Source organism: Tympanuchus pallidicinctus, unplaced genomic scaffold (assembly GCF_026119805.1).
Source record: "Tympanuchus pallidicinctus isolate F22 unplaced genomic scaffold, pur_lepc_1.0 scaffold8, whole genome shotgun sequence".
In the NCBI taxonomy this organism is placed as follows: Eukaryota; Metazoa; Chordata; class Aves; order Galliformes; family Phasianidae; genus Tympanuchus; species Tympanuchus pallidicinctus.
Genome location: NW_026294802.1, coordinates 19,313,087 through 19,337,624, shown reverse-complemented (window position 1 = coordinate 19,337,624; position 24,538 = coordinate 19,313,087). Strand labels below are relative to the sequence as shown.

The 24,538-nt window shown below is 39.7% G+C and overlaps 2 protein-coding genes across 2 annotated transcripts in view; one reads left to right on the top strand and one right to left on the bottom strand.

Annotated features, from left to right (window-relative positions):
* Window positions 1–24,538, top strand: part of PLXNC1 (plexin C1) — a 68,252-nt gene that overhangs the window by 28,024 nt on the left and 15,690 nt on the right. Inside the window, exons 10-21 of the mRNA XM_052667362.1 lie at window positions 2,231–2,370; window positions 3,610–3,789; window positions 5,137–5,224; window positions 6,136–6,342; window positions 6,459–6,650; window positions 9,763–9,862; window positions 10,913–11,014; window positions 11,404–11,507; window positions 14,543–14,584; window positions 15,041–15,165; window positions 15,732–15,930; window positions 17,282–17,428. Coding sequence (XP_052523322.1) covers window positions 2,231–2,370; window positions 3,610–3,789; window positions 5,137–5,224; window positions 6,136–6,342; window positions 6,459–6,650; window positions 9,763–9,862; window positions 10,913–11,014; window positions 11,404–11,507; window positions 14,543–14,584; window positions 15,041–15,165; window positions 15,732–15,930; window positions 17,282–17,428 — 1,626 coding nt within the window. The remainder of the gene's footprint in view (window positions 1–2,230; window positions 2,371–3,609; window positions 3,790–5,136; window positions 5,225–6,135; window positions 6,343–6,458; window positions 6,651–9,762; window positions 9,863–10,912; window positions 11,015–11,403; window positions 11,508–14,542; window positions 14,585–15,040; window positions 15,166–15,731; window positions 15,931–17,281; window positions 17,429–24,538) is intronic.
* CEP83 (centrosomal protein 83) overlaps window positions 15,066–24,538 on the bottom strand; it is a 47,767-nt gene continuing 38,294 nt past the window's right edge. The window contains exon 16 of the mRNA XM_052667373.1: window positions 15,066–15,314. Coding sequence (XP_052523333.1) covers window positions 15,192–15,314 — 123 coding nt within the window. The 3' untranslated portion in view covers window positions 15,066–15,191. The remainder of the gene's footprint in view (window positions 15,315–24,538) is intronic.

The following is a 24,538-nucleotide window of genomic DNA, read 5'->3' as shown; positions in this document are numbered from 1 at the left end:
CTTGCAGGAGCCTCTTCTAGCTAAGCAAGGGCTGTGTGTGCAGGAACTGAGGGGCAGCGGATCCCTTGCTCTGAGGAAATAAGGACTGCCAAGCTAGCTGGCCTGCGAGAAAGCCTTGCCTTTCCCGCTTTCAGCTTCTTTGCTGCTGAGGAAAGTGCTGCAGATTGCCCCAGGCATGTCTGAAGACTGGCTCTCCAGTGATGGAGGCAAGCTGGCCCCAGAGCTGCCTCTATGTGCCTGATGCCATCAAGCATGGCAGGATGCAGTGAGGAGGCCCACGTCACAGCACTCTGGTAAAGGCTTAGCTGGGGTGAAGCTTCTTCTCACCCTGGTTTCCACTTAGCTTAAAAAGAGGGAAGAAGGCAAGCAAAGCACTCTTCACAACAACTGCACCATCTTTCTTTGCTTATACACCCAGTGGATGCGAGCTGCAGTTCGAAGAGGCCTCATTTTCTGCCAGCACCCCTGGGCACTCTGTGTTTCTGCCTGCTGCTTGCTGTCTTAATGTAGCTGTGCAGGTCTCCGTGTGCTTCTGTGATACTGTATGATCCTGCTGTTTGCCTCGGGAGCCCTAAGCAGTTTTGGCCTCTTTTATGTAGTGTTTGGCTTGTGACTGTGTGTGAGACACCGGGGCACAAACAGAGGGACAGGGCAGGATGTAGCTGCAGTAAGGCACTGCTGTTTCGAGGGCTTCAGGATCTCAAATTTCTGCCTCATTCATCTTCCTCACTTACCAAGGGTTAATCTGATCCCCAGGTCAGGGTGGGAGTGGACTTTCCCCTTCAGCAGTTTGTCAGCCATTTCCTTTGCCTTCCTCCATTATTCCTACCAGAAGTCACCTTGGAGCAAAGGAAATTCATTAACAAATTCCTTGCTTTTGCAAGCCCTTTGGCCCTGGCCTTTGCCCTCCATTGCTCTTTCCTTAAGGCACAACCTGTGGCTTTTAGTCAGCTGTGACAGGTCTCACATTTGTTCTGCATTGCTTAGGCGTCTGATGGTAGTGTGTGGGGAAAATGCACTCTCTGAAGCAGGCAGTGGCTTTTTTTGCAGAGAACTGGAGTTGGGACCCACATCATCCCCTCAGAAAATAAGCCTGAAGTCTTGCTGCCAATCTGTGTACACAAAAAGATCAGTGAGGAGAAAACTGCTGTGGCAACAACATTCTTAGCTTTCCTAAGAGGTTCTGCACTAGCTCTCTTCTCAGTGTTGGGCTAAACTTATTCAAGAATACATCCACAGGCAGACTTAACAGAAATCAGGATAATCAGAAAACTCTAAAAACTGAATTGAAACTGGTTGTGCAGGCAATCTAAAACCAACCCAGAAATCATTTCCCTGAGGAGGTTTCAAACATTTTGTGGTTTCACATGTGTATTTTCCCATTGTTTTTTGGTTTTTTTTGAATGTTTACTGTTTTCTTTTGATGTCTGAAAGATGCACAGAGAGGAACCTGACACTGATTATTGAAATAGGGAAGCATCAAATCTGAGTAAACATGAGATGCTGTCAATCACATCATTTCCATAGCAAATATGCTAGAAAAAAAATCTCTTTCTTGGTGCTGTTAGTAAATTAGAGTAACTAAATGTAAAGATACATAAAGAAAAACACATAGAAAAGTTTAAAACTAGGCACACTTACATAAGACTGACAGCATCACCACAAACTAGGGTTATTCTTAAATGCATGGAGATAGATTTGTGAGCTTCTTTGCATCAAAATGGAATACCAAAAGATTTCTGCAGTTGTGCTTCAGGTAGTAAAGCTCATTCTGGGCTATTTCTTGACTTTTCATTCTGGGATTTGACTCTGCTTTCCTTTTTCAGGTCATGAGAAGTACCTTCATTTGTTTCTCCAATCTCTTATAGTGACAGCACTGTGGTTTTTGTCTCATGTTGTTTCGTAGTTCTTCAAGAATCATGCAAAATGTATCATTTCAAACTGGGTTTTCATGATACATACCTTCCAGCATGTCAGATTGTGATTCCTTTTGGCAGATTTCTTATGAGATAAATTGAAGTATAAATTATGTAGGTAAAAATAGTTGGCTTGTAAAGAAGTTGTGATTGACAATACTTCCCAGGATCAAACGTAACAAGATCTGAAATTAATAAGAAAAATGCATCTCAGTGCCATCAAACCCACATTTCTGAGCGGTGGTTGTTTTTGCTGCTGTCTAACTGCCTAGCCTTTTTATAAACAGATTTTGTTTTGCTTTGTTTTCTAATAGCATATCAACATTCATTCCATTGAGCCTTTGTGGATTTCTACGTTGGGCAAAAGTGAAATAACAGTCAAAGGAGAAAACTTTACACATGCATCAGGCATAAAACTGATACTGACAGGAAGCAGTGGCTGTAAACAAGAAATGTGAGTTAGCACAGCTCTGAAAAGTACTGCTGTTTATTTTGCATAGTGTAAATTGTTTGTTTACACTCCAAACCCAATTTTTCCCTAGTTGCACTATTGTGTGAACAGCTGTCCTGGACCTCTCCTCAGCAAAGGGGGATGCTCTGCACTCCTTTAGTTAATCTTCCACATCGTATTCCCAAAGGATGGAAATGAGTGTGGTGTTTGGGTACAGTACAAGATGTGGGGTGGGTAGGTGGGAATTTTTCTCAACATTGTTTAGGGCATGTCTGTATGTGTGGCCATTTGTTTCTTGCAGCAGGCAACAAGAAATTAGGTCACAGGAAGACCAAAAACCTCAGCTTTTGTTTAGCTCTCCTCTGCTTCAGATTATTCCCCACATATTCTAGGCTTTGGCTTTTGAAGGCACAGACAAGATGCCAGGGAAGGAAATCTCTCATGCAACAACTTGTACTTTTCTCTATTGATGACTGCACAGTGTAAAACCCTAGGAAATTAGGCTATCTTATTCTCAATCAGTCATTTTCAGTAGCAGCTGCAATGGCTGCCTGCGATTACCAAGCTGTTTTTATATAGCTTGCACTTGAGCAAGTGTTCATATGGTACTGTTCAATTTTTACTTCAACCATGAATTTTCTGAGAACAGTGGAAAACAAAAGAGAAGAGAGGAAGGGAAAAACAGAGATACAGAAAAAGAGGGGAGAGAGAAGAAAGAAAAGGAAGACAAGTGTGGGGAGGGAGGAGAGAGAAGGGGAAAGAAGAGAACGAAAGGAGAGAAAGGGGAAAAAAGAGGAAGGGATGGCAGAGAGGAAGAAAGAAAGGAGAGAAAGGGAGGGAAGAGCAAAAGACAAAAAATGAAGCAAGAAAAGAGTGAAAAAGAAGAGTAATCTGAAGATTCTCATTCTTGACTAGTTTTTGAACCATTTTTTTTGAACAGCATACAAAATAACAGGAAAATCACTCATTGCATTACATAGCCTTGTCCCAAGGCCTTAAGACCATTATCTGTACCATACTGTATAATTATGGTGACACATAGCAACTTCATTCAAAAGAAGCCCTACTTTCTCTTTTCCACTCCCTGCTCTCTCTCTTCACTTCCATCTGGCAGCTCAAAGATTCATTCCTTTCCTCTCTTCATCCTTTACGTTAGGTTATAGGCTTCATGTAGTAACACCAAATGAGTGACATAATGGCATCTGTGATTCAGCGTCTGTGACTGTTTTCTTTCTCCTGCAGCATTAAAGTTAGAAATGTGATAAATGATACACAAATGACATTTGCTCTCCCACCAATGCGTAAAGAGGCCAAAAGTGTATGCATACAGGCTGACGGGAGAAAATGTTCGCCACCAGTCACCCTGCATTATGTTTCACTGCCAGCATGTTTTGGAATCACACCAAATACCTCCTGGATCAGGTGAAGTGTGTCTTTTTATGCTTTTTATGTATTTATTAAAATGTGGTTCCACTAAGCCAGTATGCGTGAGCATTCTTCCTTGGCCAGGCTGCAGCTAATATGAACATGGATGACTGCAGTGATGTATTGTGGAGGATGAATTTCTGTCAGTGAACTGATTTAACATTTAACGTATAGATAGGGTCACAATAGCTGCATGGATGATTCTGTGACTTGTGGGATTCCATAAACTCCTAACTGCCTGTCTCAAGTCTCCACAGTAGAAGTTAGAAGTCATCTCTTCCAGCTAAAGCTAAATCCAAAATTTGCTAGCACATGCAAATTCAAACTTCAGTTAACTTTCTTTCAAACTCTGATGAATTTCTTGGTGCTCCTATACACTTCATCTTCAAAACAATATAAAGTATCAGTGAATTGGAAGGGAAAGTACTCAACACTGGAAATGGAAGGTGCAGCCTTGCTTTAGGACTGAGTTCTTTAAAGCCAAAGGAGCTCCTCCTTTCAAGCCTCTGCTGCGTTCTGCGAGAAGCTCCCAGCTCTGGTGTCAGACTTGCAGGGTGGTTTGAGACATTCTCAGGCACAGCTTTCCACCTGTCCGTCTGCCTATGCGGCAGAGTGGCAGAAGGGATTTTACCCGCTTTCATGTTCTCAAGCTGACATCTTGGCATCAAGCGCTGCCAAGTGTGGGTTTGAGGTAATGCATTGGGCTGGCAGCTGCAGCAGCTGAGCAGCTATAGGGCACGTGCCCTTGCCTCCAGGTGAGGTGCAGCACAGACAGCTGGAAATTAATAATACCTTAAACCACTCCAACTGTGTTCAGCAGAAATGATGAGCCAGCCCTTGTATACAAGCACCATTGTGTGTGATGAGACAGATGGTCTGAACATCGACAAGCATGTTCCCTGCAAGGTGCCTGGCACCATTGGTTTGTCCTGAGGAAGACAGGAATTAAGCACAGACAGAGCTGCTTCAGGATAGAGAAGTACCATGATGCACTTTCCTCAAGACAGAATATTAACTTGCAGTCTAGTCCTTAGGCTGTGAGAAAAGAAAACACAAGAAGAGTTTTTTTGAAAAAGAGAATGTGTTCATAAGCTTTCAAGTCATTTGGTTTTGTGCAAAAGCATTTATCATAACATTATGAAGAAAAGATGGCATTACGCTGTATAGCTCAAATTATCTTGTCCTGCATGTTGACTCTATTTTATAGGCTTCTACCAAAGGAAAATGCATGAGTAATGCATTCACAGCTAAACCTTTAATAGGGAGTTTATTTGTAGGAAAAGAGATAATTTTAACCTTGCCTTCCCCTGCCTTTTTTTTTTTTCTTTTTTTTTTTTTTAACAGTGGTGGTCGCAAAATAACTACAACTGGTAGAAATTTGAACGTGGTGGACAAAGTGATTATTTCAGATGACCAGAGATCAAACCTCACCGTAAGTCTTAATCTTCTTTACAATACCGAATTGAGGTCTATTAAGAGATTAGGTTTTGTTCCTAAGGTTTTAGGAGGATCTCAGCATTTTTCAAATGCTTATACACACTTCACATCAGTTATCCTCCTAAAATAAACATGACCACTTGTAGGATTATGGTTGCATATATTCTGAGTACAGGATCATGGATAAACATAAGCTACTCCCCTGCATGATCCTCTGTGACATTTTCTATGTGACATTTTCTATGCTCCAGAGACTTGTTCCAAAACTGTCCTTTCTTGAGCGTCCCCTCAAGCTCTAGATGTGGTTCAGTTGAAGGAGGGGATCTTGTATGTCTCTCTGGCATCCACATGGTGCCAGTGCCTCAGTAAACAGGAGGAGACGAGATAACGTTGGGTTGAAAGCCTTCTTCCAAGGCTGTGAGGAGGTGCTGCCCCCAGAATTTGTAGCACAAAGACCAGAAAACAGTAGCACTGCCCCGTGGAGTTGCCCATGGGATGGATGTCTATAACAAACTCTACTTTGGCAAGTGCAGGAGTGGAGAGAGGCAGCGCCCAAGGGTGCCAAAAAGCTTATTCTGCCTGTTTCATAGGACCTGCATTGAGGGGAAGGAAGGAGAATTCGTCATCACTATTCCCATCTCACTGCAGGAAATAGCTGCCTTTGCAGTGTTCAGTCAGCCTTAAAACAGCACACAGAGAGTGTGGCAAATATGCTTGAAGGTAGACACAGTCTCGACAAAGAAACTTTCTCAGGTGCTCTGCATGCAGCCGTGATCGTAGAGAAGACATTTGCCAGTTATCTGTGTGAAGTCAGGAAGGCTTTAAAATCATTTTGATTGCCTCTGTTTGTAACTGTACACACTGTTGAGTACTTAATGACTTGCAGCTTTGCTATTGCCTTTCTAGATCTCGGAGTACCCTCAAAACAAATCTGAGTATCATTACTTATCGCCAAGTCTGAGCCATGCAACGGAGGGTAAAGTTGTTGATATGATATTTAAAGTGGAAACTGCCTTTGTACCTTGTGTCAAATTGCATTATCACCCTGACCCAGTGTTCATTAACTATCAGCTGCACACTGAGCTGGATCCTGATCTGGAATTAAAAATATATGTAAGTAAGTTTGAAAGTAATAAACTGTAATTACTTATTTAAAACAGTCATTGAAATTTCTTTTACATCTTACCATATTTAGTGACTGCTTATTATATTCAATTTTTTCCCTCTAGAAAGAAAATGACAACTTGAATATTTCTAAAACTGAGGTAGAAGTTTATCTGTCATATATGAATGGTTCACAGACTGTGAAGATACACTTCAGTGTCCAAAATATTACTGAAAAGCCAGACCGTAGCACCATACTGTGCAAATTCAAAAGGGAAGGAACAGAAAAGATTGACTTTTCCACAGTGAAAGTTTTTGTAAGTAGAATTTTCCTTTATGCAGTTTAACATAGGCTGTTTATACAAATGTTGTAGAATGTACCAGCACGTTCTGGTAATGAATATTCCTTTAGAGGGAGGAATTGGGTGCATTCTCCCCTCTCCTGGTACTTGGTTGTCTGGTTATATTCCTCGCATCTAAGCATGCCTCCCCAGCATAGGTATCACTAGCAGTACTGAGTTCTTTTCCAGATTGGTTGCCATCGTAGTATAAGAAGTGGTCTGTGCAGCCCAAACTGAGCTTCCTCCTTCTAAGCTCCAGGAGAGTAGCAGCTTGTCATACCTCTGGCTGCAGCACAGAAATTAATAATAAAGCATTACTGGGAGTGCCAGGATCTGTAAGTAATCTGCTGCAGTGTGACTGAGAAGAAAGGATTCTGTCCTCCTGTTCACTTTTCCCCTTTAAAACTAGTTAAGTGTCTTGATCACTAAATGATCAAGTGCATAGTAATCACTACAAGAGAAAGCATTTCTGAATGAAAAAAGAGGTAAAATTCAACATGCACCGAGGAGACCAAAATATGAATACGTGGCACAAAGTCCGGCCAAATATGAGAACATTAGCATGGATTCCAAGGCTAAGTAACATCTTAAGATATTTGCTCTGTGATGAAGATACATTTATTTTTTAAATGCAGTTATCACCATGGCTAAGGAAGAAAAATGATAGCGGACTTTTTTGCAGTGTACGCTGGTGTAAAACTGGTATAAAGCAGAAATAACTGTATTGACTTCAAGGCATATGGCATATAGTAAAGATTAACGAAGCTATTCTCAATTTCATATCACTGTTAACTGATCTCCCATCTGTGGATTCTGGCCATCTGAGCCACTTACAGCATAGGAAAGCCTTTCTGAGATGGGTGTTGAATTTAAATATTCACATTGCCTTGCAATATCACATGGCCACCCTGCAAGCTTCGTAGGAATAACTGTCACTGAAAGGTCACCACCTTGCTAGGGCAAATCAAATGCAGTAATCATGTAACATTTTACTTCTGGTGCTTAATTATTTTTTTTTTCCAACAACAAGAAAAATGTGAAAACAGGATATCATCATGTGTTGTTTTTTTGTTTTCAATTGTGCAAATAAATAACTGTAAAAAAGTAGATCCTCTTTGAAGAAAAGATAATCTAGGTGCTAAAGATGAGATAGTCATGGTTTATGAATAGATGTCTCTCTTGCCTCGTCAAGTTTGGGCTGAAAGACAGGACGATCAGTTTGCAAAGAAGAAAATGCCATTCTATTGACAGAAACAAGATTCAGGCAGATAAGGGGGCTCAAGGCAGGAAGAGTGGGCTCATTCCCATCACAGCACAGAGAAAGATCTGGCACATGGTATTATAGACTTGGTAGGAAAGATTCAAGAAAAACAGAAACAGTACTGTATGACTGGAGATCACCAAATATACAGCCAATATTTAAAAAGCAAATAGAACAGAATTCAGCAAAAGTTTGCTCATTTAATCCTCGCTCTGTCTTAGGCTTTACATTGTGTTTTGAATGAAGGGCTCTCTAGAAATAAATGGAAAGTGGGATAATCTCCAACTTCTTTTTAATAAAAGCAGATTGTACTGCATCTGTTTACTTGGTAAGATGAGTGATTTTCTCAACAACAAACAACAGTTGTATGTACCTGGAAGTAATTCAGTAAACTACTTAACATGGTCATTATGAAGATGCTAGAAATTAAAACAACTGAATGCTGTGTATGGGAGCTGACTGTGGGCAGTGTCAATTTTTATGTAGATATTATTTAATATCACTAGTGACTTGAGCACAAAAATAAGGTAGGCACTAATAACATTTGCTGATGCTGCAAAGCTTGGAGGCATTACTGATGCAGAGGAAATTTCAAAATGCCATGTAGGAAGAATGAAATGAACATAGGAATAGAAGTCAGATGATTTCAGGTATTCCATATTTAATCTGATTCACAAGCAAAATAAATAGAAGAAAAGACTAGGAAGGTTGTGATGAAGATTAAAGATACTCTGTGACCTGAAAATTAAATGAATGCTTTGCCTCAGTTTTCAGTAAGCAGAGATGAGTAACAGAAATGTCTGCTTTAGGAGCACTCTGGTTAGACATAACAAGAGGAGAAAGGCAGATACATTAATCAAGTTTAGCTACCAATACATTCCAGCCGTGGAAAAAGCAAATGGGATCTTAGGAAGGCTCAGACTAAAAGTACCTTGTATAAGATCTTGAAAACTTGTAAACAATGAAGGAAAAAATACATTTGCTGCAGGAAATAGGCCTGCTTTCTCTTCTGTACTTTTCAGCCCCCGCATGAAATGTATGAAGGCTGCATCCTTTCAACCCTGTGGGTTTTCTTTGCCTGCTCATGTCGGTATAGCAACACTGTGACCATCCAGTTGGCAGTCTGCTGGCTGCTCACCTTCTGTGACAAGCCAGCAATTGAATCACCAGATCTCTGCCTTCCCTGCTGTAACCCAAAATAATTTAAACCCAACTCTCCCTTTCAATTATCTGAGCCTCAGTCCTATCCCCAGCACTTGGTGGTATTCTTTTTCTGTATCAAAGCGTATTTTTACTTCTAGTCTGTTTATAATCTTAGCTACCCTTCATTTATGTGTTTTCACAGTCCTCTTGGAGTTCCTTCTTTGCAAAATTTCTTCTGCCGTCATCGGCAGTGGTCAGTGCCTGAGTTCAGTGTCTGACAGGCTTCAGAACTTTGGTGTATTCCTAAGAACTAATGTCTGTCCTGCCTTTGGCAAGCCCATTGGCTGTGGACAGTGTTGTACATGTTTTGTATGCTGTATTTGTTCTGAAGCTGACCTTCAGGAGCACCCAGCAGTCCTATGTAAGAGGTTGAAACATCTGCAGAGAAAAGGGGAAGAGGACAATGGGCCAGGGCCTCTATTGCAAATGTTCCTTCCCTCATTATCAGCTGGAGTTTGCTTTCCTGCTCAACAGATAGACACGGTGTGTGCAGAGAGATGTTTTTAACTATTGCCTTCCTCACTTCAAATGTGCTTCAAATAATTTTTTAATATATATGAAATGCCACTGTAAGTATTGCTGAAATACTTGTCCTCTATTAACACAGCCATTGCTTTTCTTCAGGTCAAATTAGGAAATTTTGAGCTTGAAGTCAAACCAACATCATCATACATATATTTATATGTCCTTATTTTGCTACCTATTGTAGTGGGTGTCATAATTGGTAAGTACTATCACACGTTTTCAGTTTTTGATTTGCTGTACACAAAGAAATGCTTAAAAAGAAACTGAAACATACAAAACAAGAGCGAAACCTTGAGCTTATTATAAACTGAAATTTATCAAAATTGTACAAAAATATGCACAAGACAAGGCAAAGTTAAATCTGGTCTGGTGGTGCAGTCCCATCTCACTAGATGACAGCATGTTATAAGGCAGTCATTTTGACCATTTTGCTGTGATTATTCACTAGCATGAGTGTGACAAGCCTTAGGATCTGTATTTTTATGTAAGGCAAAATGCTCAGGCTTTTCCAACAGTCTCCCCTCCCTGGGGGTGGATGAGCCCCACCCAACTGTTCATCCTCAAACATTCATTGTGGTGCTTCTGCTTAGTCTCATTGGGATAATTTATGAATTTGTAGGTCATTATAAAAATGAGGAAGAACCATCATTTCATAATTGTCCCCTTCTCCTTTTGTCACTCCTGTTTTCTAAATGTCTTGACCTGGTTATGTATTTGATACATTTCGATTTATTAGTAAGCTTGGTGTTTGCCTCTTCTTTTGTTTGGTTGGATTTCTTGTTAAAAAGTGCATTATCTTTACATGGATCGTATGTGGCACCTTTTCTCTCTCAAAATAAGGTTTGGAGAATTTAACAGTCTAGAAGTGGATTTCCTTTTCAAAACTGCTTTTCCTTTTTAATCAGTGCTACCTTAAGTAGGCCGTTAGTAGTGGAAGTGGTCGTTATATGCTGTACCTCACTGCACAGGCTGTGTGTAGCAGTGTGCTGTACATTCAAATAAGGTTGGATTCAGAATTCCAAGATGTCATTACAGGGAATGTTTTTTATTAAATATGATTTTAGATCCAGATGACTGGGGCTCATGAGTACTACCACACTGATGATGGTAGAAGCATTAATCCATCTAAAGATTGCAATTGTATGTTAATCTCCATACTACATTGAATTCTTAATATTAAAATATGACCTTTATGGAGTTGTCTGTTCTGAAATTTCTGTACTCAGATTCTGTTTTCCTTCCCTTTTAGTGGCATTCATAGTTACTAGATACAAGTCCAAAGAGTTAACTCGTAAACAGAGTCAGCAGCTTGAACTGTTGGAGTATGAGATTCGGAAAGAAATACGCGAGGGTAGGTATAAAGAGATTTATAGTGCTTCAGTGTATTCTGTAATCAGTGATTTCTGATCTGAAACTGTCAAGGAGAAGCTCACGTAATAATCACTTTAATTTAATGCTGCTAAATTATTTTTGTGGTGCATCAGAGTTCCTCTTTAATGTTGGTCTGCTCCTCAGTAGCAGATAGCACTAAACTAATAGGATTGCATGTAATAATTTCTTTCAACAAGTGAAACTAAAAACAAATAGCTACTTTCCACCCCCTAATTGCTTCAGAAAAGCAAATCCTCTTGACTGAAAACTGTTCTTTAAGGAACATGTCTTGGGTCCACGTTTTAACTGTAGAGATGATTTTGTGTGAAGTAAACTAACTCTCTGGGTGGGGGGGGTGTGTTTTTACAGGATTTGCTGAACTGCAGATGGATGAATTAGATGTGGTGGATAGTTTTGGAACTGTTCCTTTCCTTGACTACAAACACTTTGCTATTAGAACTTTCTTTCCAGAGGTAACTATTTACAAGTCTTTCAGTTGTCAGCCCTGTATAGTAATGAAAAAGCTAGAAAGATAAGGATCAAATAACAAAATACTACACAGTCTCTGCATATTGTTTTCATAAGAAACTCTTCTTAGATCAGCTACCAAAGAGCACTTTAAGACTGTGCATCTCTATATTTAACCAAGCCTAAATGCTGTAGTTAAAGCACTGCTGTTGAATTTTCAAGGGTTGTGTATACATCAGCTTCTTTTTGTCCAGCCTCGCCTTTCAGGCCACTCTAACAAAACTATAATTTGCCCATTGCTTTTTTGATCTCATGTGTTCATTTCCTGTGCTATAGTTAATTAAAGTAACAGTCAGGCTAGCTAACATGCTAGCTATCATCATGACATTTCCTAATTAGACTTTTAGAATGAAGAGAATGGCTCTCGGGTTGTGCTGACTGCCTACTTCAAGCTGCTGACAGAACTGATAAGACCTTGATTCAAAGAAATATGAATCAAATTCTTTGAAATTGCATAAGTACTTAAGTACCATCCTACTTGGAAGTGGATATTTTCACTGGTCTTTGGAGTAGTTTATGGCACTGCATAATAAAAGGACTGGAGAAACCTTCACTTGAACATTTTCCTTAAATATATATATATATATATATAAATACATATATTTGTATTTGCAGTTTATGTGGAACATTGCTGTGCTGCTAAGTGCATTTGCAACAGCTTTCAAAATTATACCGTGATGTTAAACAGTGCTGACTGGCATTTACTAATTGGCAAAAGCTCTGGTCTCAGCTGTTAATATTTTGTTGTGTAACTGATGCCAATGAGTGGAAATGTTTGCTTAGGTGGTGTTTTAAGTTATAGCTGGTATCTATTTGTTTAGCTGCATGCTGCTTGGCATATGTCACTCATCACTGCTGTGGCCTCGTCCTGCAATCTTGTCTGCACACTGCTTTGCTTTATCACTGCATGTAAGCCCACGAAAGACTCATCGTGATGAAATTAAACCCACGTGACAAATGCAGAATTGGAGCTCCTGCTGGTACAGTGCCAAATGAAAGTTACTAAATCAGATTCATATTTAATATAGTACATACGCATCATCTTTATATACTTGAGTCCACTTTTCACACTGCAGGAAGTTGCAGTATCTCTCCTTACCCTGCTATGATGCTGTCAGTCTAATTTGTATGGGGTGAATGGGAGGTTTGAATTCAGTGGGCCAACAAAATCTGCTTTCTGCCCTTTTTCATTTCATTTTGTTTTACTGGGCAGAAGTGTTCATTTTGTGTAAAGAAAATAAAAAAAAGGGCACAAAGTGTGTCACTCTATTGCATTATGTAAGACCAGAAAAGAACAGACTCCTCTTTTTTTTTGCACTGGGGCAAAGTGCAGATTGTATGTTACCTTGCCAGCCCTGAAGTGTTTCCAATGAGGATTTTGTCTTAATTTGAAATACCTATAAATGGAGGAAGTGAACTTGCCTGTTAGCTCTCTGCAGACATGTAGTGTTAGGCAAGTTATTAAATGTCTTATGTATCAATCTTTCCTGCTAAGTGGTTATCATTTACATTGTGTGAGTGTTCAAATATACCTTGTGCAGTGTGGATGTGGCAGGAGAGAAATGCTTTATTAAGCAAATATTACAGATAAGCAGAAAAGACATAGTAGATTGCAATCTTGTGTCAGAAAGGTCAAAGTAAGATAAATCACAACTTCCCTTGCTAACTTGATGTGTTCAAATGATATCTACATTTTGCTCATTCTACCTTTCAGTGAGTTCAGTGGGTTTTGTCTTATATAATCTAAGCTGCTCAAACATGAGCATCAAAGCTGTTCACTGAGCATCTTCTGTAGTTGGTGTAAGGAGAGACAGCTCAATGTGATTCATCCTACTTGCCTGAGACATCTGTCTCAGAATGAGATTAGTTGCTGAAGGAGGGAGTCAGATACCTAAAATTAAGAGTGATGCACTCCATCTTCATTCTGAGCTTCTAGCTTCCTGCTGCTCCAGTTTTCTATATTTAGTCCAGCTTGGTAGCTTTTGGTTTGAGCTTAATGCTTGTAGGTGTTAAATTAAACAGATGTTACAGCTATTCTTAAAGTATTCATTATGTTCAGCCTGATTTTCACTTTCCTTGTGAAATTTGGTTTATTACCTCTGTTCTTTCTCCATTTTCCACATTGTTTGGTTTAACACTAATATGACTGTTCCCTGTTTGCAACTATTTTTAACCTTCTATGTGATTCTGGTTGCATCACAGATAGTGGGGGTGTAGGGAGAGAAAATGTTACTGGTAGGTGATGTTAGGGGTGCTGAACAAGTTGTGAAAAAGATGAGAATAGCCAGTAGAGGAAGAGAAGGGTAGAAAAGAAGAAAACCTGAGGCATGTGGAAAGGGGAGAATTAAGAAACGAAGGGCTGCCAGCATCACAGATAAAACATTTGCAATGGTAAATATTTTTAGTGTAAACTTGGTGCTAAAGAATGCTGCACTTGCAGTCTGTGAGAGTCAGACGAGGAGCACATGCAAAGTGTCAGAGAATTGGGGGTGTCCCTGTGTTGTGATAGCCTTCACTAGGGCTGAGTGTGCAGTGGCACCTGTGTCTCTGACAGCATGGACCTCCTGGAGAGTTCATTTGGGAACATTCAGAAACTGCTTTGAAATGAATGGAGGCAGATGAACTCAAGTGTCACTGTGCTACCAAAACCCTATCATTGCTTTCCAGCAGGATGCAGCCGGGAGTAACCCTTCCTCATTTGGAGATGAGGGTAATGAACAGCCTTTCCTGCAGAGCATTATTTCACTGCTGTGCTAGTGCAGCTCAGCAGCATAGATTAACACACAGTGGCACTGAAATCAATACCAGGTCATCTTCTGGAGTTTACTTTTCAGTGAACCTGGAAGAAGTCATTGTGTAGAGGCCAGGATTTCCATTGTTTTATTTCAAGTTGTATGCCATCGGGAACATGCTTGGCATGTTTAATGTGAAACTTTTTGTGTACATCAGAATGATATATATCACATGTCTTATATTTTAGTCAGGAGGTTTTGCGTCCATCTTCAGTGAAGACATGCCACAGGTAAGTGTGATATGTCTCAATAAATATTTTTTCACAAGTGATTGTATCCTTTATGGCTGTGTTGTCCTATAACACACCAAACTGCATCTTCTGTATGTTCTTTTTCCCTATGGGGGAAGTTACATGGATTTATGTGTAAAAGAAATTTGATATGTAAGATTCCATTACCCAGTATATATTTAAATAAGATGAACAGGATCTAGTCATGGCAGATAACAGGCAAACTTAGCTGTTGGCACTACTTTGGGGATATGCCAGAAAATGTATGCTCTGTGTGCACTCCGTGTTGTGCACAAATTCATCCTAAGTAAAATCCTGAGACCCATGAAATGCAAAATTCCCACTGATTGAAATGAGGCCAGGATCTTATCCCGTATGTTGCTTGCCATCGTTCTGAACATGAAGAATCCATGGTAGCCAAACTACAGTTTGCTTATTTTTCTTTAACTGTTACAGAGCAGAGACCAAACACGCAAGGATGAAAGCTTCAACATGTTGCATGCTTTAATTTGTAACAAGAACTTTCTTGTTACTCTCATTCACACTCTTGAAAAGCAGAAAAATTTCTCTGTGAAAGACAGGTATAGTATGATTTTGCTTATCATCTTCAAGACAGAGAATTAACAGGAAAAGTCAACATAGATTGTAGCATCCAAATGTAATTTCCACTTTTTACAAAACAAACTTGCATTTCTCCAGAGCATTTTTCCATCTTCTCCATCTGCACACACTGCGGAGGGAAAAACATTGCTGTTAAACAAACCATTACAGAGAAATCAGAATGTTTGTAGATGTAAACAAAGAGGGAAAGGAGCAGGAAAGCTCACATCAAAACTGTAAATACTTCCTGCAGTTACATCAACAGTTTTACAGTTTAAAAATGTTCTGTCACCAAAGCAGTCGTAATTCTGCAGAATTAAATGTAGAGACAAATTATATGTTTACAAAATAATCTCAAGAGCAGATGGACTTGCATTTTTTATATTTTTGTAGACATTGGTGGGCAGATCCAATGCCTAAAGATTAAAAACTTAAGATATAAACTGTGCTGAGGAGTGCTTCTTTTATTAAAGATATATTTTGGAAGAGAAATTTCAGATATTATAGCATTCTCTTTTGTTATGTTTTGTTTTTTTATTTTGAACAGGTGCTTGTTTGCATCCTTCTTGACTATTGCACTACAAACTAAGCTAGTTTATCTAACCCATATTTTGGAAGTGTTGACAAAGGACTTGATGGAACAGTCAAGCAATGTGCAGCCTAAACTCCTCCTTAGGCGAACTGAATCTGTGGTAGAAAAATTGCTGACAAACTGGATGTCTGTTTGCCTGTCTGGGTTTCTCCGGGTATGGGTACATCTTTTCACTGCATCACATACAAAAAGCAATATTTTAACTGATTTCTTCCATAAGGAATGTTATTGGGATCTGTATAAAGCATTAACGCATTACTTCTAGTTTAGTTGACATCAAGGGGATGTAGGAAAAGAGATGGACTGTAAGAAATTATTGTTTCATTTATTTGGATGAGATTTGGATAATTTTGCAGCCACAGCATGTCTTTTTCTCTTGTCAGCCATTATTCCATGTTAAAATGCAGTTTTTGCCTGTCTGTGCAAACTGTTGGAAAGCTTTTGTGCAGGTGAAGGTTTAAGGAAAACCAACTGGAAAACTAAACTTCTTTCCAGGGTTTTTAACCTCCAAACAGCATTGTAAATTTCAATAACTCTATAACTTCAAGTAGAAACAAGAATTTTTTCTTTTGCAGCTTGTTTATTTTAGCCCTCTTGGTAGCATTTTGTTCCTGGTTTCAGTGCTTGGTTCTGTTTCCTGTCTCACTCAAAAGCATGATGGTATCACTCGTATCAGTCCTGCTTGTATCTCACTGACAAGCACGATGGTGTCATCTGTATCAGTCCCACCTGTACCACTGATACAGCAGAAGAACTGTTTAGGGTTCAGCACTTCAAACATTTTTCCTGAAACCCCAGGAAAGAGACAAAGAGTTGTCAGAGAGGTTTGTTCTCAGTACACCAGTTGCTTTTATGGAGCTCTGCTAGTAAAATGCCTCAGCTGGGCTGCAGGAATGGTGTTGCATGGAGCCCAAGATCCGTCCTTCTTTTCTCAAGTGTTTGCCTGCATACTGGGGTGCAGGTTGGAAGGGGAAGCTCAATACCATTCACTCTTACTGATAAACCGTGTATGTCCCACAGCTTTTCTCCCAAGGATTTTTTTCAGAAACCACAAGAGAAGTAAGTTAAAAGGAAACCAGATATTACTTTGTTTTCTCACAAAGTCCTTCCTGAAAAGGAAGAAGTAGCTGAAGTATGCACATGAGCACAAGCGCATCTCCCCCCAACATGAGCAGTTTGGTGGAACTAGGAAGCATCTGCCAGATTGAAAAGGAGCAGCTTGTCTGTAGTGCACTTGTGCACAGCAAGGGGTTGTGAGCTATTTTGCCACACACACTCCAGCTGTCTCTTACTATTTGCATGAGTCCTTCACACTGAAAAGCAAAGACAAAGCATGGAGGTTAAACAAATAAGTAGATAGTTCTCAGAATGATTTTTTTTCCTAATTGCAAGATAACATGTTAGTTGAAAGGAAATGTTTGTTACACCTGACTTTTTTTTTCTAGTTATTTATGCCTGTTTGGTGACTGTAAAGATACATTCTTTGTGTTTGTTTCTTGTCCTAGGAGACAATTGGTGAACCTTTCTATTTGCTAGTGACAACCCTCAATCAGAAGATAAACAAAGGACCTGTTGATGCAATAACTTGCAAAGCCCTGTACACGCTTAACGAAGACTGGCTGTTGTGGCAAGTGTCTGAATTCAAAACAGTGGTATGTTTGGCAGTTTACATTCTGAAAACAGACAACTACAATGTTTTCTTTTTTTCTAGTAAGGTAAATGAAGGCTCTTAGATGCAAAGGTGATGGTTAAGTTCCCAGATAGAGAAGAAGAAAATTACTATTGCTCACAAAGCTTCAAAATCCAATGGAGTTTAACGAGAGGGTGTTTCACCAATATACATTTTAAAAATAGCTGTCACCTTTTGCTTCACAGCATGCTTTAATTGACAAAGGTTAGGTTTAGTACAGTCTCAGTGTATTAAAATTTCTTTTGATTTTAAAGTGTTCTACAAAATTGTAAACATATTCTTAGAATTTTAACTACATTGCACTTCTGTGAATGAAAGAATGAAATGCAGAGGTTCTATTTTTCTGTTGTGTTTTCTTGTGGCAAATCTTCAGGGAGTGAATATTTGCTAAGTGCTTCCATGTTGTTAGCTCCAAATTAGCAAGGTTACAGTGTAATGCATTTGAATTAATTGCTTAGTTATAACTAAGCTGTCTGGGAAACTTAGCTGAGTTTCTGAACTTTACCATAGATCTCTTTCCCAAAGCAACAGCAAAATGCTTCCTATTTCACAGTTACACACAGAATTCTTTGAAAACTGGACTTCCCTGACTGTCATTCTGAAACTGTGAGAATAGACAAGAAAGATTATTGCATGTTTGAGCATGTAAAAGTAATGACTTTTTTGAGTAGAAGATCTGATAAAGGTTTTCAGATTAAGTGGAACACATTTTTCTCCAGAATTTCTGAACTATTTTGAGTTGGAGAACTCTAAAATCTGCATTTCCAATCATTCCATGGCTTCCTTGCTCCTCAACTCTTGACTTACTGTTGTAAGTACCAGGCATACTTAGGAGTGGAGTCATAGAATCATTTGAGTTGCAAGGGACCTTCAGCGGTCATCTAGTCCAACTCCCTGTAATGAGCTGGGACACCTGCAGCTGACCAGGTTGCTCAGAGCCTGGTCCAGCCTGACCTTGAATGTCTCCAGAGTCTGGGAAGTGTGACCAAAAAGTAGGCTTCAGAACTTGGGAGCAAAAATCACCAGGGCAGCAGCTACTGTGGCAAGGACAGCACAAGTGCCAGTGGCTGTGGAGGAAGAATCAGGCCTTTCCACAGCCCGTACTCTGAGGCAAGGCCTCAGTTTCCAGGTCTGCATGTTTGAATCAGGAGGTGCTAGGATGCCTTGTTTTGGAGTGAGCTTTTCATTGGCTGGTCAGCAACCCATTGGAGTAGCTAGATCAAAAGTTGGGTCATATAGGAAGCTCACTGAAATAATAACTTTTCTGTGTCAGATTTCTAAATTTTCATTTTCAGTTGAAAACTCTGACAAAATTACAGTCAAATCTTCTTAGAGCTCAATGTGCTTGTTGCTAATAGATAACACAAGATCATCCAGTCTTGTGGAATTGATTGGCTTTTCTTATTTATAGCACAAATTTACATTGAGAGGCATGTTGGGGGATAGCTGATTCTGAACCTACTGAACGCTGCCTGAAATTCATTTCCTATTATTATTTCTGTACGTGCAGTTACTGATAGGGTCTTGTGGGCAGTGAAGAGAGGGGAAGTGGTCTGGAGGACTCAGTATCTTTAGGGAAGGCTGTCTGAGGATGGATGAGGAAGTGAGAGCAAAAAGCCTTTCTCAAGTGTTTGCTGACTTGTACTTTGTATTCTTGCTTTTAAATGGTACTGCTTTTATAAATTATACTGTTAGAAGATTAATAAAGCAGCTTCCTCTTCCAAGGTCCTATGGTGTATTGGACTCAGGTGAGAAGTGACTGAATATTCAATTTAAAACTGTCAGAAGAGGAGAGGGTGTCCTGCACTGGAGTTATGGAGATGGAGTGTTAAGGACTCCAGCTCTGGCTGGATGGAGAGAAAGTTTTTTTGGTGTTTTGTCTGAGTTTTATACTGTAAACTAAACTGTTGTGAAATAGATATGGATGGAACTGAGAGGCTATCTGGGTGATGAAGCAGGCCAGCTGTGCAGGCTTTCTCTTCAAGAACAGGATTGAACAGATGTTAAAGTAGAAGGAGTCAGCTTTTCTTCTAACACTGCAGGACATACAGTACCTGATTCTACAGAGAGGGAACCACAATTGTGCAGACAGGGAGCAATGTTCCTCCTTTCTTTAGAAGCAAATTACTGTCTAAAGGACTGCATTTTTGTTTTCTATATCAAATAAATTCTGAGCTGAGTTTTCAAATGCCTTTTGCACATTTGGACACTGCAGTTGCATTCTCAGTCTTGCAATCTTTTGTAAGTATTTTAATTTTCCCCTTTTGAAGGCCCTGCAAAAGTGGTGTGCTAAAGCATGCTTGTTCAGAGCAGAGCACAAAAAACAGCCCAAAAGAGGGTGTCAGGAAGTTACAGCAGCACATCTGCAGCCAGAGTCCAGAGTGTTGTGGTATGTAGACACTTGAAGATGCAGGGAGGCACGTAATGCAGAATACAACTCTGAAATCAGTGGCAGGGCGCTACAGACAAGTGTAAGCAATCTACATGCCTATCCTTAATTCAGGAGCAGACTTCCATTCCAAACCAATCAAAGCAGGATACAGCCAAACCAAAAATCAGAAGAAGCTCCATAGGTAGCAGATTGGCCTGTGGGCATGAGAAGGAAGAAGTTCTGGGCTTGCAGAAAGAGAGATTTTCTGAAAATCAGGCCATTTGTAATAGGAAAAAAAAAAAAAAGAAAAAAAAGAGAACGAAGAATGGTGTTGGTTTTGAATTACATTAGAGCCATCCCTTGGCTAAGCTGTGTGCATTTTTTAAAAAGGTCACAGACCTTGGGACCAGCTGACCCCCTACAGTTACCGCTCTCTGCTGGAAAGGGCCAGATATTGAATGGGAATGAGCTTCTGAAGTCAATATTCAAGCAGAGGGATTGAAAGAAGGATGCTTTTAAAAGCAATGGTCCAGTGCAAGCTGAGAAGCCATGTGGGTTTCATGCTGTGTTTGTATTTGAGTACTGAGAAATAAAACTGCCTTGAAAGAGATGTGGATGCGTCACAGAGCCTTTCAGAAGCAGAGGAAGCAAGCCTGCTTTCTCACAGGCAAGGCAAGCAGCTGCAGCTCTCGGTAGATAATTTGCTCAGTGACTGATGAAAAAAAACTGTGCCCAGCTGAGTGTTAGCATTTGACTGAAGTGATTTGTTTTAAATAGAAAAGCTACACAATGTGGGCCTGACCTGGGAGAAATTGTTGGTGGGATCTCTCCTGTGGAAAATAAAGAGAGGATCTGATCATGTGGTAAAATTGATGTGTGGGCACTTAAGAGCTACAGACTTATCTTGAATTTTCAGAAGGGATTTGGACTGTTGAATTCTCTTTGCTGAAATAAGTAAGTTTGCATTTTTAGATGAGAAGAAATGATTTAATTCAGCTAACAGTCTTCTGTCAAAAGTGAAGCAAAGCTGTGTGGTGATAGGAAGCTGTTAAAGTGTTGAACTGCTTTACTAGTTAAAAGAAGGGTGTTAAAAAGATAAGAGGGATGTAACGGAGTAAAACAGAGACAAACTGATTTCCTACTAACATGCAATGGATGTGGTATTACTGGTCATGTTTGTGAGAGATAAGCAAACTATTACAAGTGTGTGATGTCTGGAGATTTTCATCAACAGAAAGGGACACAGTAACCCTTGCAAGGAGGTCAGCAATGCAGATATTGTTTTACGTAACGTTTTCTAATGCCAATTTCTTGGCTTTACTATCGCTTATGATAAACAACTGTTCTGTCTGCTTCAGGAGGAGCTTGTGATCACTCTGCTTTTTCCTGTTTCTAGTATTTTGTGGCGTGGAAGATAAGGGAATAGGTTTAAGGTATATCATTGTTTGGTTGCTGTCTCCTTTATGTTACTTTACTGTTCTCTTTTGCTGCTTGAAAGATTTTCTTGCTTCCTTAGTCTGTCTCATAAAAGGCCATAATGTTGTTGACATGCAAAGCTGAATAGAGAACAGGGTAATGAACAAGAGGCCTTGAATTTCCTGGATGAATTTTCTTTACATCTAATAAAAGGAATGGCATCATGGCATTTCTTTATTAAATCACATCTCACTTATTAGCTGCTATAGATATTAATAGCTTTACTGAATTGTTTGAGATTCATTTTCAGGAAAACTACTAATCTGAAAAGGCATCTGTAAACATTGTCTTCAAATGTCATTATTACTGTCAGTACATGAGTGGAAAAAAAAAAAGTCTTTTAATTTATTTTTCCTGTCTTTTAGCAAGACTCCAAACTAGTTTCCAAACAAGAAGTTCCAGATACTTGCTGCCTTCTCCTTAAATAGCCTTAACAGTTCTTGCAATGTGTGTTGAGCCTTTTCTAAAGAGCACTGTGACTTTATGTTGCTAACCACTAACTTTTAGTGCACCAAATCCCAGCTCTACATACTACTATGTTGCACTAAATGTCCTGTAATTTCCTCCTGAGTCTTTCCCTCAGTTAACTTGTGCTGTTTTTCTGTTTGTTTCCTTTCCAAAGTCTTGGAAAAGGGCCTAGTAGTGTTTGCTCACTATGTCTATGTGTCCTCCTGTGATTTTTCTTGGTGTTTTCTGACCCTCACGGTTCATTGTTAAAGACTCCTTTAATTTTACAGTTGCTTCTGGTTCTTTTTACAGTTCCATGCTTTGTATCTAAATGCAGTGACTGTGACTGTCAGCTTCTGATTAATGGTTTCTAAAGATGGGGTTGTGCTGTCAGACAGGTTGAATGTTATTTGTGAAAACTTCAGCTGCAGAGAGAAGACATAATCATAATTGGCTTTCTAGCTCCTCATCAATTGCTTCATCTCTTAAGATTAACTTCTGCAGGAAATTGTATCGGCAAAACTGGCTTCCCTGGTTAGAGACTGTGTTCAAATATTTCTTTTGAGTCACAAGGTGTCATTTTCCTTACAGAATTGAAACTTCAGATTAAGGAATCTGTAAATGACTTATATTCCACCCACATAAGGAACTACCTTTCTCTTTTTACAGTCCTGTCTCCCTACAATGAGTTGAGCAGGCCTAGGAGGACACTTCTGCTGAGTGAAGAGGCTGCACACTTGTGAGCAATCTGTGCTGAAAAGGAATAGCAGAAGAGTAAAGGACTGCTTCTCTTGACAGTCCAAAAGGAAGGGGAAAAAAAATGCAGTGTAGGAGCAAGGTTCAATTAAAGGAGGGAGCATTTCCAAGAACGTAAGGACAAATCGGCTCCAGTTGAAGAGTGAGCAGCTACTCCTGAAAGATCAGGTTGACAAAGACTTCGATTCAGATGTAGAGGAGAGATCTCCAAAGACAAAATGCAGTTATTCTCTGTCTACTGTTTTATCCCACAATATCATGACCTCAGTGAAGCCAAAGTCAAGGACAATACTGTTGCCTGTTCAGTTGGTCTGTGGGCCTGACCAAGCATGACTCCCTCATTCTTGTGCCAGTGTAGTTTTTACTAATTTTCTGCATGAAATCCCAACCTGAGGCATGGCATACAGTCTGTTTGTCCTTCTGCAGGCACCATTCCCACATCTCTTCTTCTTCTGTTCTATCTGTCCTTCTGGTGGACTCATTTTCCTCACAATTAAGCCTCTCCGTATCCTGATGATGAAGTTATTCTCAGTTACTCTAGTTATGTCCTAGTCTTCATTAAATTCTGATCTTCATAGCCGCACAACCCTGTTTTAATAATTCTTTTGCTTCTATAGAAACAGTGAAATTCATTAATGTCTTATTGGGCTACTTTTTATACCAACAGCGTCTGGTAATTTCTACACTTGCTGGGTAGCAGAGCAGAAAAGAGCACTTCAGAGCTATTAATAACTATTCATTTTTCTCAGAAGAGATAAAGCATGTTCCTGCAGCGACCTGGACAGAAGTTCTTTCCTTCACATGACAGCAGGAAGAAAATAAACATTTATAGTTGCTTCCTCTTTTAACGATCGCTCCTTTATTGAGTTGTACCTGCAGTCCCCACGTTTCAGTCACAAGATAGTCATTATACCAGAGGTGTCCAACAGCCAGAACAATTCAAGTAGGTCGTTTCGGGGGTTTTTTTTGTGGGTATTTTGCTTTGTTTTTTTTTTTGTTTTTTTTTTTCCTTTGCAGGCACCTAAAGTGCTTGCAGTAATTCTGTCTGGAGACATCACCAGCACATCTGCGTGCATGCAGCTGAACAGTGATGTCTCTGTGGGCAGTAAGCTGTGGCACTAGGAGGGATTGCTCTTATCACCATGCAGTAGCTATCCCGTCGTCATCCTTTTTTCCCTTCCTTTTGGAAGCAGATGATTTGTCTGACCTGACCTGCCCAGAAATAGAACCTGGCTGAAAAAAGACCAGAGATGTTTACCCAGTCTCACTGACTTGACCCATACGTACCTTGTGTGCAGTCTAGCAGACAAGTTTGTTTTTTTCCAGCTAAGAGTTGCTATGAGCTGAAGGGCAGGGGTGCTACACCCATAGGATCTGTTGAGTTGTTTGACACAGGGTAACACAGCATAGGTTAAATTACACTATTCTCTGTGCAGATTTGGACCAGAACTATGGGTTCTGACTCCTGCAATGTGTGTTTCCCTTCCACTGCTTCTGCAACTGGCCATGACAGCCCTGCCTCTAGGGATGTGGCTGTATGTAGACAGACACTGATGTCTCCAAGGAAGATGTATTTTTGTGTGTGTGTGTGTGTGTGTGTGTGTGATATGGCTACTCAGCATAATCTGGTCTAAATATGTTTTTCAACATTGCTTCCTATCTGCTCAAAATCGATCATGTTTACCATGATGAGTTACTAAGTAACCTTATCAGATCTCTAGTGACCTACAGTTTTTGCTTTTAAAAAATTCGTTTTAAAGGCAAGAACTGTTTTGGGGTCTGTCTGTTTTGTTGCTGTTAGTTTTTTTTCAGAACATGTATTGTAATTTTTCCTGGCCTTTTGTTGTAATTCACTTTAAAAGATTTGCACAAAAGCAGAATACGAAAAGGCACTTTTGGAAATACATAGCTGTTTATCTTTGATTTTTCAGATATAAAGAGTTCTAAATGCTTAATTGTTTAATTTGTTCTAATAATCCTTATTCAAAATAGCTTTAATAATGAATATGCTGAAAATGTGTC